This window comes from Mustela putorius, unplaced genomic scaffold (genome assembly GCF_011764305.1).
Source record: "Mustela putorius furo isolate JIRA1106 unplaced genomic scaffold, ASM1176430v1.1 tig00003834_pilon_pilon_pilon, whole genome shotgun sequence".
NCBI lineage: Eukaryota > Metazoa > Chordata > Mammalia > Carnivora > Mustelidae > Mustela > Mustela putorius.
Window position 1 is genome coordinate 101,010,924 of NW_025421987.1, and position 13,945 is coordinate 101,024,868.

At 36.5% G+C, this 13,945-nt stretch overlaps 1 protein-coding gene across 5 annotated transcripts in view; it reads left to right on the top strand.

Annotated features, from left to right (window-relative positions):
- The window catches only part of LOC101691920 (DNA polymerase theta), a 136,996-nt gene that overhangs the window by 84,979 nt on the left and 38,072 nt on the right, over positions 1-13,945 (top strand). For all 5 annotated transcript variants that reach the window (XM_045088842.1, XM_045088843.1, XM_045088844.1 and 2 more), the window contains 2 exons: positions 8,326-8,566; positions 12,643-12,836. In XM_045088842.1, the coding sequence (XP_044944777.1) occupies positions 8,326-8,566; positions 12,643-12,836 (435 nt within the window). The remainder of the gene's footprint in view (positions 1-8,325; positions 8,567-12,642; positions 12,837-13,945) is intronic.

The window sequence follows — 13,945 nt, forward strand, 5'->3', positions numbered from 1 at the left end:
TGTAACATACACTTTACAGTTAAATCATTTTCATAAGACATTTATTTATAATCTTATAGCTTTCAAAGAGTATTGTTTTTCCCCCTGTTGATACTGAATACATGAGGCATATGGAATATTAATTTTGAATTGATATATGATTACTTGGTTGTTATTAGCAATATAATCAATAACAGAATAAATTTTGGTTTCTTAGTTTCTTTAGCTTTTTGGGGGAAAGATTTCCAAAGGCAGTATTAGATAAACTGAAGATACTGTCCTTTTCTGTAGTTCAGGCTAGACTTGGTTTACATGTGATAAATTGTGTAGTTTTTAAATTGACCTTTCCTGAATATAAAAAGTTGTCACTTAATTTTGATGTTCCATACTACTCGGCCCTCAAAAAAAAAAAATCTTGCCTTTGCAACGATGTGGATAGAGCAAGAGGATATAAATAAGTTAAATATAAATAAGCTGATCAAAGAAAGAGTTATATGATCTCACATGTGTAATTTAAGAAACAAAACAGGATCATAGAGAAAGAGAGGGAAAAGTAAAGCAATACAAAATCAGAGAGAGAGACAAACCATAAGATACTCTTAATCATAGGAAACAAACTAAGAATTTCTGGCGGGGGGTTATGGGGTAACTGGATGATGGACATTAAGGAGGGCATATGATGTAATGAGCACTGGGTATTATATAACACCAATGAATCACTGAACTCTATCTCTGAAACTATTAATACAGTATATGTTACTGAATTTAATCAAAAAATTTTTGATGTTCCAGAGTCCAAAATGAGAATATGGGTCATATGAGTTTCCAAACTCTTCCCTCTAGAGAACAAACTGATGGTTACCAGCAGGGAGGGAATCTGGGATGGGGGAACAGGGTGGGTGGTGAGAAAGGCACCTGTCGTGATAAGCACCGGGAAGGGAAGGGAAGTGTTGAATCACTGTATTGTACACCAGAACTAATACTGTATGGTATGTTAACTTATTGGAATTAAAATTTAAAAACTTAAAAAAAAAAACCTACTACACCAAAAAAACAAAAACAACAACAAAAACTATACCATCTCAGATTTATTATAGCACTTTTTGCATAACTACCTGAAACATTGCATAATTGGTTTTGTCAATTATAATAGTTTTGATGCAAGAAGATAAACTATTAATTTTAAAAATCTCATGTTTATAAGAAACGTGTGAACTCTTACGTCAAACTACCTTATTCAATATTCTCTAAAAGGTTTCTGATCACCAATTTCTAACGTGGTGGTGGGGAGGTTCCTACACCTCCAACAATTCCCTGGGTACCAGCTGACTATCCTACAATTGAACTCAATTCTGACACTGCCTATTCAGGTTGTTACCTTTGCTTCTGACTCACCAGCTATAAATCAAAGTTTCCTACCACCCCCTCCTTGGGTTCAATTAATTTGCTAAAGGGGCTCACAGAAATCATGACGCCAGTTTATTCCTTAAATTACTGGTTTTATGTTTTGTTTTGTTTTGTTTTTTACAAAAGATATTAAAGGGTTTGGATCAATAGCCAGATGAAGAGGTAAATAGGAAGAGATATATAAGAAGGGGCATGAAACTTCTATACCCTCTCCAAACACACCACTCTCCCTGCATTTCAATTTATTCACCAACCTGGAAGCTCTCCAAAGCCTGCTTTTTGGGTTTTTATGGAGACATCATACGTAGGCATGATTGATTAAATCATTGGCCATTGGTGCAGCCACTAGCTCCTCCCCCATCCTAGGAGTGTGGGACCAAAATTTCCAACCCCCCAATCACAGGGATGGTTCTTCTAACAACAGTCCCCATCCTTTGGTGACCTAGGGACATTCCAAAAGCCACCTAATTAACATAACAAAAGACATCTTTTCTTCTTCGTCTTTTTTTTTTTTTTTGAGGGTGTCTCTCATTTTAGCAGATTTCAGGGATTTTAGTTCTGTGCTAGAAATGAGAAGGAGGACCAAATACAAATTTCTTATAAGTCACAATGTCATAGTCCACCCCTGGTCTTCAAACGATTGTTATAATGTGAGTATTATAGCAAAACAGTAGTAAAAGTTAAAAGAAGTTGGCACATTACTAGAACCCCATTTCAGTTATTAACTATCCAGTCCATCATCATTATATGAAAATGTATCTCAGGTTTGTAGGCTTCCATTTGATCTTGCCAGATTCCAAAAGTAAGAGGGGTGTCAGCAATATATGGCTTCACCTTTTCAGGTATCTAACATAATTGAGCTAAGAGACAATATAATCTCTTGCTTAGAGCTTCTTTTGAGTTGTTAATATTGGATTTTCTTCATTATATAATCTACTTACTTATTTCTTTACCCATAGCTACTATTTTTCCTTCTGTGCTTTTAACCTTTGTGTTATAATTCTGAAGGGCCTGATGGGTCAGGATGCGCCTTCACCCCATCTGGCATGATTATAGTTTCTTACTTAGGAATCACTATTTCCATCCCTTATACTTGTAGTCCTGGGCCTGTGACCCATGCATCAGCTAAGAGGAAAAAAGTTGAGGTGATGTGAAGAAGAGTGTATACCAGCATCTTCCCCATCCTTACTTTCCCAGATCCAAACAGAGAACTATATCCGGTGGGGACACACCTTTAGCCACACTCATGTTCATGTTGAATGGGAGCACATACTCATGAAGACTTACCTATACACCAGCCTTGCTTCCTTTATCTCCCTCCATTTTAGCTGCCCATTCCAATTCTCTATCAAACTAGTACTGAGGATATCTCTTTGCCCCTCATTGAGCATTATGGGCTATCAAGTGTGTTCTTTGGTCTGAAGAAATGTTGGTCAACCATCAAAACTGGTGCAGTATCTTCTGTTCTGGTTCTTTTATAGCACTCATAACATTTGTATCTATACTCAGGAAAGCAAAGCATGGTCCAGAGTCAATGTCTGTTCCTATCTGGACCCATTTGTACCTCTCCAAGGGTACTAGCATTAGTATCACCTACCAGCTATATTCCTGTCCTTCCTTCTGGGGAATCTGCCAAATAACCATCTGTAGTCTCTGACTCTCTCATTGACAGAATAGTTTGTTTTAGCCTTCTGTGCCTCAGAGGGTACAAGAGGAATATGTCTAGATTCAGCCCATTTCTGCATTACTACAGCAAACCCTGTGCTCATTCCCCTCATTCATGGGCCTTCATTCATGGGCTCAGGTAACCATCTCAAAGGGGCATGCAGAGACATCTGCTTGATAATTCTAGTCACCTTCCAAACCTGGAAGGGAGTTCTTGTGAAGGGCATTAATGTGTCCTACTTTAATGCACCCCTTCAAATTTCCATAGGACTGTGTTCTGTAGGAGCATCCGTTTAGCAGGCTAGGTCGCCATTGTCATCCTGACTGACATTTTGGCCATGCTATCAGGCATTATTCATGAGCCAGTGGAAACCCAAATATAGGGCCTTTTCCCAGCTGTTCAATTCTTTCATCACTGCTAGGAAAATAGCATGCAATTCAGTACACCGAGATGATCTGTTTCTATCTTCTTTGAATAGGATGATGACTTTCCAAAACAGGGTATTGTCCATTCACTTTGGAACTGCCATCCACAAACCTAGCAGCTTTTTGTCAGTCATGAGCTGTTTATAGAGCACTGTCAGTGACAATAGAATCCAGCAGCAACTCCTCACACAATGCCAGAGTCAAGCCTAAGAGAAAAGAGGCTCCCTGCTCTTGAATATCTCTTTTTCGCGTTCTCCAGGCAGCATGATCCTGTATAACATGTTTCCATTTTATTATGGAACTCTACTGGGCATTGCCAACTCCGTTAGAGCATTTCTCAGATATTACCTGTGTTGGGTAGGTATTTCAGGTTTCAAGGTCATGGTATATCCATTAGTCATAAGAATAACTTTAATTAATAATAACAGATAGCAAGGGCGTAAATACCCTTAAATGGAAATTCTCTTGTTTAAAGTCCCTGTAGCCATTGTTGACACATGCGCCCAAGCTCTTGTCATTAGCCCCAGTCTCCAGATAGGGCTATTGCACAAAGAATATGTCGCTACCAACACTCAAGCTTCATTCCACACTGTGTGGGCTCAGGCAAACTTACTGGTTTGCACAGAGCATTTAACATTGGTTGAAGGGTGGGACTTAACATGCCTTTTGTGTTTTACAGTACTAATTATGGGACATGTTCCTCTGTTACACATAATATCCATCCCTAAAATTCAATCAGGTAAAGACCCAACCACTTCATCTAAAGCCTGTTCAAACATATCAATTCTCCTACAGACCTTTTCTTTCATTCTGCCAACTCTCACATTTCTAACTATAACCTCCATTAGGACTTCATCAATGTGTTTTGGTTTTATAAAACTAGATAGGTTGAGGAAGTGTTCCCCAGGCAGATGTAATACCATTACCATAAAATATTCAGTTAAAGACAATATGACTTCTTTTTCTTTTTTTGTGAAGATTTTTTTTGTGAAAGAGGGCACATGTGCTCACCTGAGGACCAGTGTCGGGAGGGGCAAAAGGAGAGGGAGAAGCAGATTCCCTGCTGAGCAGGGAACCAGGTCTTGATCCCAGGACCCCAGGATTATGATCTGAGCCAAAGGCAGATACTTAAATGGATACTTAAGCTATCCATGCACCCCAAGGATTTACAACTTCTTTATATAATACCTGCTTAAACATTCCAGTTTACATAATCCTATCAACCATTAAATTTTTGCAATTCTCTTATTCTACTGTAGCCCAAGTCAAGGCTTTATCAATGGGTTTTAGTACCAAGGTTCCTAGATCTCCCTCCAGGGAGTCCTGGGAACTTCTCTTTTCTACCGCCTGATAGTTTTACCCACTGTTCTCTGAAAGGCTTTGGGTTCCCAGGGAGGGGTTGAGCCAAGGGACCCCAGCTCTTTTATCAGTCTTTAACTTGATTAATCTGTGGGGCTCGATCCCAGGACCCTGAGATCATGACCTGAGCTGAAGGCAGAGGCTTAACCCACTGAGCCACCCAGGTGCTCCTGTTTGGGGCCCTTTAATGGGGGTTGCTTTAACCCACCCAACCTTTGGTAATACTTTATTAAAATCTTTTTTTTTTAATCCATCAATACCCATTTTATTCATCACATTTCTTTTTTTTTTTTTTTTTTAAATTTTTTATTTTTATAAACATATATTTTTATCCCCAGGGGTACAGGTCTGTGAATCACCAGGTTTACACACTTCACAGCACTCACCAAATCACATACCCTCCCCAATGTCCATAATCCCACCCCCTTCTCCCAAACCCCCTCCCCCCGGCAACCCTCAGTTTGTTTTGTGAGATTAAGAGTCACTTATGGTTTGTCTCCCTCCCAATCCCATCTTGTTTCATTTATTCTTCTACCCACATTTCTTAATAACCATCTAAAACTTTCCATCCTGCTGGTGTGAGTCCTGAGACTCTTTCCTTTCTGTTTCCTCTTTCCCTTGCTCCTATCAATATTTGCTTCACATTCACCTTATTTCTTAACCTTTTAAAAACTTCCACCTTGTTGGGAAGTTTCTTGACCTCCCCCTGACTTTTCCCATTCTCTTGTCAATAAACGTAATGTTTTTATTACCATCTGTAAAGCCTATGAGAGGAAGCTGAGAAGGCAAATTTCCTGAGGCTTTCCAAACTGTCCTTCAGTTTTGCAACAGTAAGGTTATATGGGGTACCTGTGTGAAATGGGCTACCTTAAACCAGAGCATTTACTATGACCTGAGTAATGGTTAGATTTCAGCAGGTAAATATCTCAGTTATAAAGCAGTCCCATATGGACTGTGAAGCATGTAAAGCATATGAAGAATATAAACTGTTTTATCTGGGGTGTTCCAGTTGGCATTTATAAGAGAAGAGGGACAGTCCCCCTTTCAGTGTAAACGGACTTTATAATGGTTTTTATCCAATACACCAGACTAGCTGTTCCCATAGGAATAAACTCCCATGTGTCTGGATCACATACACTCAACTTGAATTGTACCATAGTGAGCTCTGGGTCCTACATCAACCCTCTGCTCTTCCATTCTGCAGCATCCCAAACCAAACACTCCTAAATTACTCTCATAATCCATTTTGGTGGTTCTCTGCATTACTGATGCAGAGTTGATGATACTGATCCACAAAATAAAACAACTCTATCATACTATACCTCCTGGTTTTGATAGTTTCTAGGTATTTCACTCCCACGTTGATTACCTTACTGGTGACCAGAGGTCTTAGGGTTGTTTCATGTTGCCCCTGAACAGTTGACTTGAGGCTCAGACCAACTCAGATCAGAGTTTTGTTCACCAATAATTCCCAGACCTATCACTTTACTTTTATTTAGCTACCGCAGATAACAGTAACCAAGAGATTGTATGCTTAGTGTGCTTACTACTTTTCATGTACTTATATATCCAGTGAGCCAACTCCTCAGGAGTTAGGTCTGCCATTTCTAAATTGCATTAGTAAATTTTACCCTTAGTAACTGTAGTGTAGGTACAGTTTCATATATGTGTCACTAGGTAGCCATCCAGAGATCAAAGCATCATCATCCCCCATCCTTTTATCCTTTCTCTTTATAAACCATGTGTTTCTGAGAGCCAGACCCTTCTAGTAAGACCCACTTCTCTGACACCAAGTAAAATAGTTCTGAGACCAATTCCGATGTGTTTGTAGGGTTTCTCCCATATCATCAAGACATGCTGGAAACACTAGCTGGGTTTCCTACAATTCAGCCCTGGTGATAGCATCAGATTCCACAGGTTAAGGGTCAGTGCCACAGTAGTGCCTGCTATTTTGAGGCCAGCTGCAAGCCCAAGTTAACACTTGTGCTTCTGACCAACTGACTATAGACTAGATATTCCAAGGATCCCTCTCCCTCCAAGGACATCTGACAAGGATGTCAGATGTAAGTTCTAAGTCCAGGTTCTTACCTCTATTTCTGACTGACTATAAATGAGAGGTTCTTGTGACCTCCTCCCCTTTCAGATTCAATTAATCAGATGGAGGGGAGCTTCCATGCTCAGTCTAAGCATATTACTCTTGCCAGCACCTCTGTGTTCATCAGCCTCAAAGCTCTCCAATCCCTGTCATTTGGGGATTTTATGGAATCTTCATTGCATAGGCACGTTTGATTAAATCATTGGTCATAGGTGATAATTCAACATCCAGGCACCTCCTAGCAGGTCAAGGGGTCAGGCTGAAAGTTCCAACCCTCCAATCACAGGATTGGTTCCTCTGGTAGCCAACTCCCATCCTTAGGTAACCTAGGGGCATTTCTAAAGTCACCTCATTAACATGACAAAAGATGCCTTTATCTCACAGTTTAGGAAGTTTCCAAGGTTTTAGAAGTTCTGTGATAGAAATGGGGATGAAGGCCAAATTTATATTTCTTATTACAATTCACAATATCACTCTTCCGTATCAAACTACATTCTTAAAGTACAGAAGAAGTAATTGAGTCATGTAATTGCCAGAATTATGAAAAGGGCTTAAGTTTCCTTATTCTAATTGAGTTTTGATCTGCTAGATCACCTAGTGTTAGAAACTACAGGAGATAAACCATAAGAGACTCTTAATCATAGGAAATAACTGGGGCTTGCTGGGGAGTTGGGAATAGGGTAACTGAGTGATGGATATCAAGGAAGTCACGTGATGTAATGAGCACTGGTATTATATATATAAGACTGATGAATCACTGAACTCTACCTCTGAAACTAATAATATAGTGTATGTTAATTAACTGAATTTAAATTTTAAGAAAAGGAAATAAAAGTCATGTGCACACGCACACACGAAACTACAGGTCTTCTAATCTGGCAGGAAAGTTAAAATTAGCAGTCAAATGGTTTGTTGGATGGCCCTGTTGGCAGGCCCTCATCCTGAGGGCAAAGCCTAGAGGCTCTCTAAAATTTTGGGTATAAAGTTTTAATGGTATCACTTCTTATGATGTTGAAAGAACTTTTAAAAACCTAAAACTTATATAGGCCCATCTTTATTATAGTAGCTTAGCCAAAATCAGCCTTTGTGGAGAAGATTTCATATGTATTTTCAGAAATATGGCTTTAATTATCTCTGAGAGGCACTTGGATTTCAAGGCTATTTCAGAACCAGATCAGCCAGAGTGCTGTAATGGAAAAGTCATAAGTTTTATTTTTTTAAAAACTGCTCTCACTCGTACCAAAAATGAGTCCCTGTACAATTTACAGTTACACTTTTGTTCTCCTCTCTTGGGAAGACCACTGAATTAGTATTAAGTGAAAAGGAGTGAGATTAGAAATGCGCATTTTCCCCTTTTAACTTAAGTGTGTACCAATGTCTTTGAACCCATTTAGGTGGCGTGCTGGTTACTAGATCCAGATTCTAAGGAGCCAACTCTTCACAGCATAGTTTCCAGTTTTCTTCCTCATGAGCTTCCCCTCCTGGAAGAGATAGAGACTGGACAAGGCATTCAGAGTCTGGGGCTGAATGTCAGCACTGAGCATTCTGGGAGATACAGAGCATCTGTAGAGTCCATTCTCACCTTCAATGCTATGAATCAACTCAATTCTTTGTTGAAGAAGGAAAACCTTCAAGGTAAAAACAACCTTTGCTGACATTTTCATGCTGTTACAGACTGGTGACAGTTCTGTGTTTAGCCACTTTTGATCACGGGTCTTTATCACTCTTTATCACACTTCTAACGCAAACTTTATTTTTGGGTTTTCTAGGACAGGGTCAACAAACTTTCTGTAGAGGCCCAGGCAGTCTTAATCATAAATATTCAACTCTGCCATAATAGCACAAAAGCAGCCATAGGCAATATGAAAGTAACTGTTCCGATAAAACTTTATTTATATAAACAGGCATCTGGCCCTGGTTTGGCACTAGTTTGCAGACCTCAGACTCTATTGTAATGAAGAAAATTCGTGGCATTTTATCATTTATTGCTAATTTTATATTTGAACTTTATCCAACGATTTTTATTCACACTTAAAACTTAATCTGTTATGGAATCTAAAAAGTGACGTATTTTCTTTTTAGAACTATAAATCATTATTTCTTTAGCAAAGAATATTCATGTGAATTTTTATGTCATGATAAATAGCATGGGCTTATTGTGCAGTCTCTTGGCCCAGAGTGAGTACCTTGACTTCAGAGAGCATATCGTATGCTTATGGTAGAAATGATGAAGTGGAACAAAGTTGACTTCATTGTGAGAAGATTTAAACTGTGATTTTATTGCCTGATTAATAAATACTAGAAATAACAGATTGATGAATTTTCACAGACCAGGTTAAATCTGGGCTGTATTACTTATTAGTGAGAGGCCTTGGGCAAGCTACTGACACTCTTTAAATCTATTTCTTATAATGTTATAAATATTAAATGAGAGAGAACTTAATTCAGTGTTTGCCAGATTAGGTGCTTATTACTGTGTTAGATGATGATGATATGGTGATGATGATTTTTTACGACTAGTATAAGGTCTCCCTGCTGTTAGTGATGTTCTCCCCAGCATCACTGGGGTAGAATAATATAAAGATCAAACTGACTTGTTTGTTCATAGGAAACTTGCTTAAGCGGTGTTAATTAGCAGCTCTTGAACATACACCGAAATGTTTCAAACTCAGCTTCTCTAATGTAGGCAGGCCAAGGAGTTGGAGTATATGGTACGTATGCCACAAGACTGCTTCTACATTCATGGGTGATAAAGCTGAATGAACACAGCTCTCTTTCCCTCAGTCAGCTTTGCCCTTAGAATCTAACATTTGGAATACTGTTATGCTGAAAAGAAATAAATAATTAAAAAAAAAAAGAATCTAACATTTGGTGCTGGTGATATGGATTAGTCTGTAACTTTTTATGAACATTTGTTGCCCATTAACAAAATTAAAAGCTTTCAATATCTTTGGGAGGGAACTTTTCCACTCTTAAAGACAATTTTTCATCTATAGGAAAAGGAAATTATGGTTTTCCTTTCCAGAAAAGTATAAGAAACAATCTAGATTTGGTATTTTTAACTTTTACAATTCCAGTGTGCCTTGAAAGCACCTTTTTTAATGCAAATAATCAAAAGTGAGTGACCAGGAGTTATTAAATGCATTCTTGTACATTGCAGAGTCTTTCTTATTCAGAGTCCATAGAATAGAAGCACATTGAGATAAAGTTTTTAGAGAGAATGTAAACAACTGTCAAATTTTTTTGAAAATGATTATTTCAGGATGTCCTTGAAGGATCTCTAGAATCTTCATCTTTTTCTTTTCTCATTTCTTGCCTGTTGGGTGGGTATGTTCTAGCAGCTGACTTCTCCCACTCTGAGCTGATTTTTGTTTGGGTGTGACTCAATTTTAATAACAGTGTGACTTTGCTCAATGTGACTTAGGACCAAATATCCTGTTCTCGTTACATGGCTCAGTTAGGTCCTTTCTAGAGTGGTTTGAACATAGATGATTTTCTAGAGATGGAGTGAGTTGGTTTCTGTCTTTTTTAAAGTGGATCTCAACTATACAGATTTGTATTTGTCATAATCTTTCTTTCATGTACACTATCATCATTGATTGTCTTATTTTTTTAAAATATGTAATATCTGTTAATTCCCACTTTTAATAATAGACATTTGTGTCTACCTATTGTGGTCCTCCTTTCTTGCACATCCCAAATTTTATGTTTATCATTCCCTTTTTATTTTAAATTTTATTTATTTTTTAATTTAAAAAATTTAGCATATATATACTAATAAATTTTAGCATATGTGTGTGTGTGTGTATACATTTGTTAAAATATATCCAAACAATATATTATTATGTATTATTAGTTTTGCTTGTTTCTGAGCTTTATAAAACACATATCACATTGGGACTAACTCTTCTTACCCAGTATCATCCTAGTAAGATTCATGCATGTTATTGTAAGAATCTATAATTTATTCATTTTCACTGCTGTGTCATATATCACTGGGTGAGTGTGCCAAAATTTATGTGTCCCTTTTCCTGTTGATGAATATTTGGGTTGTTTCTTTTTTTGTTTTATCTTGTTTTTGTTTTTTTGTTTTGCTATAACAAGTAGTTCTGTATACATATTCTTACACATATACAAGTTTCCTAGTACATGTAGGCAAGAATTTCTTTTGAGTGTGGAATTGCTCTTTTGAGTGTGGAATTCTTATGAATTTCCATTCATAAGAACAGAAATATTCAACTTTATAAGATTATGCTAAATTGTTTTCCAAAATAGTCTATACCTTTATTTTCTAAACAACAATGTGAAAGAAATCTTGCTGATTAATATTGTCTCAACTTTGCCAATTTATCAGCTATAAAATGGCTGTAATTTTTCTTTCTTGTGCTTTGTTTTTGGTAACAAAGTTATTCTAGTTTCATGGGATGAGTTGATAGATATAATCTCTTTTTTTCTTTTGGAGGAGGAGTTTATATATTGTAGAAATGGTGTGTTTGTTCCTTGAAATTTTGGTACCATTTATCTATAAATTGTTGCTTTGTGGAAATATTTTTAGCTAATACTTTGATTTCTTTAATAAGTGTAAGATTATTCAATTATATCTTTATGTTTTGGTAAACTCTATTTTTATTATATTATTATAATATAATATATTTTTATTATCATAAACTATATTTTTAAGAATAATCCATTTCATCTAGATTTTCAAATTTATTGTCATTAAGCTATTGCTGATTTTTTAATACATCTATGCTTTATCTGTTACATTGCCTTTTTCTTTCACCATATTTATTGTTTAATCTTACTAGAAGTTTATTCAGTTTTTCAGTCTTTCCAATGAATCAACTTTTGCCTTTGATTTTTAGTTCTGACTTTATTTTGCAGCCCCTTTTCTAAATTCATAAATATGACACTAAGCATATTAGTTTTCAAATCATTTTTTTCTTTTCTAATTGAGGTATTAAAGGCTATAAATTTCCTTCAAAGCTCTAGTTGCATAATATCTTAAAAATTTTGACCTGTAATGTTTTCATTTTATCTTAAGTACTTATTAACATTTTTTGTTATGACACTTTTGACTCCTAAGTTATTTAGAAGATTGGTTTTCAATTTCAAATATTTGGAAATGTTTTATTTGTATTTTTTAATATTCAAACTTAATTGTGTTGTGGTTAAAAAGCACGGCTACTCTTTTGAGAAGTGTCAGCAGATAGACAAATACTCTGCTTCTTAGTTCAGGAATCTTTATTCTTTGGTAAGAGCATTGGGAAATAAAAAACCTCCATTTTTAGTTCTTTATGTAAGCATGCATACCATGGAACCAGGAATATTGGAAATAATTTCAGGATGTTAACTCATTGTAGTCAGTTTAGCAAATAAGTTTGGTACTCATGCTCTTATGAAGAATAGAAGCAGAAACATTATCTTGGGAGAAATGCAGTCTCTCATAGTCCAGACTAGTTACAAGATTGTGTTTTTCTGCTCTCCATATAGACAAGGGTAGTAGTCTAGTGCTGAAGTAGAAAAGTAGGAAATACTTTTATGCCTTTCCTTGTTGGCCTGAGAGTGCTGCTCATGAGACTGGATCATGAAGAATAACTTGAGTAGCATCTCTGAATTTGCCTAGAAAAATTCCATCTGTGTTTAGGTGATGATGTTGATCTAGTCACTTTACTGGTGAATTAATGTTTTAGTTTTCTTTTTTCTTCCAGGTATTTTTTGTAAAGTGGAAATGCCCTCTCAGTACTGCTTGGCTTTGCTAGAACTAAATGGAATTGGCTTCAGTACCGCAGAATGTGAAAGTCAGAAACATGTAATGCAAGCCAAGCTGGATGCAATCGAGTCTCAGGCCTATCAACTAGCTGGACACAGTTTTTCCTTCACCAGTTCAGATGACATAGCTGAGGTTGTATCACGGGAATGGGGAATTTTAGAATTAAAAATTATGTGTGTGTGTGTGTGTATTTCCTAAATGTGTTTGTGTAAACACCGAAGACACCAAAGAGCACAGTTCAAAAAAACTAGTTATCAGAGTGCTTTGGAGATAGAATATTCTAGCTTCTAATTTATAAGTTCTATCTGTGTTTACGAGATAAGAAGTTAGTAAAGAAGTCTCCTAGAATGTATGCTTCGTGAGATTTGCCTAGAACAGAGGAAAAGTAAAGTAAATACTTGTTGAACAAATGATCCATAATGATTGTTACATAACAGTGTAGTTGTTTCTCCATGAAGTTAGTAATTTCATGAACTCTCACCCCTTCCATACCCTAAAATCCTTTTTTGGACAATAAAATTAGACATTTTGCTCAGTTGTTACTGAAAAAGGAATTTGGGAATTGTTTTAAAATCTAAATAAGATTTTTATAAACTTAACATAAATTTGGACACACTTTATTCTTATTTTTATTTTCAGAGGTTGGAGTTCTATTCTTTCCTTTCCCCACCACAGTCCACAAAGGATGGTTGGGTTGTTGTGGAAGGGTTACAAATATAGGGTGGGTGCTTATACTTGATAGCCTTGAAGTTCAGGTGTATTGTAGATGAAATTCAGTAATGTAGCATGTTGTGAAGACCATAGACTTTCAGGCTAGACTTCGTGGGTTTGAATCCCATCCCCTCCACTTATTAACCCTGTAACCTGGAACAATACATCAACTCTTTGTATCTCAATTTCTACATCAGTAAACTGGGTTATGATAGGAATACCTCATAGAATTGTTGTGAGGAATAAATGATGAATATAAAACACTTAGAATAATGCCCATCTCATAGTAAATGTTCAGTAAATGTTACATAGACTCATAAAAAATGCCCTTTTTATAAAGCCACAATGTTATATGTTTTTAAAAAATGAGGAATTTTGTTTTTCCAAATAACAGGGTACATTTGTATGGAATTCAGTAGTGCTGTTTTTTTGTTTGTTTTGTATAATTTTTTCTTTTGAGTTCTTTAGCTTGGAGCTCCCCAACCAATACCTAATTGAATGCACATAAAATTACATAGGGACCTTATGAA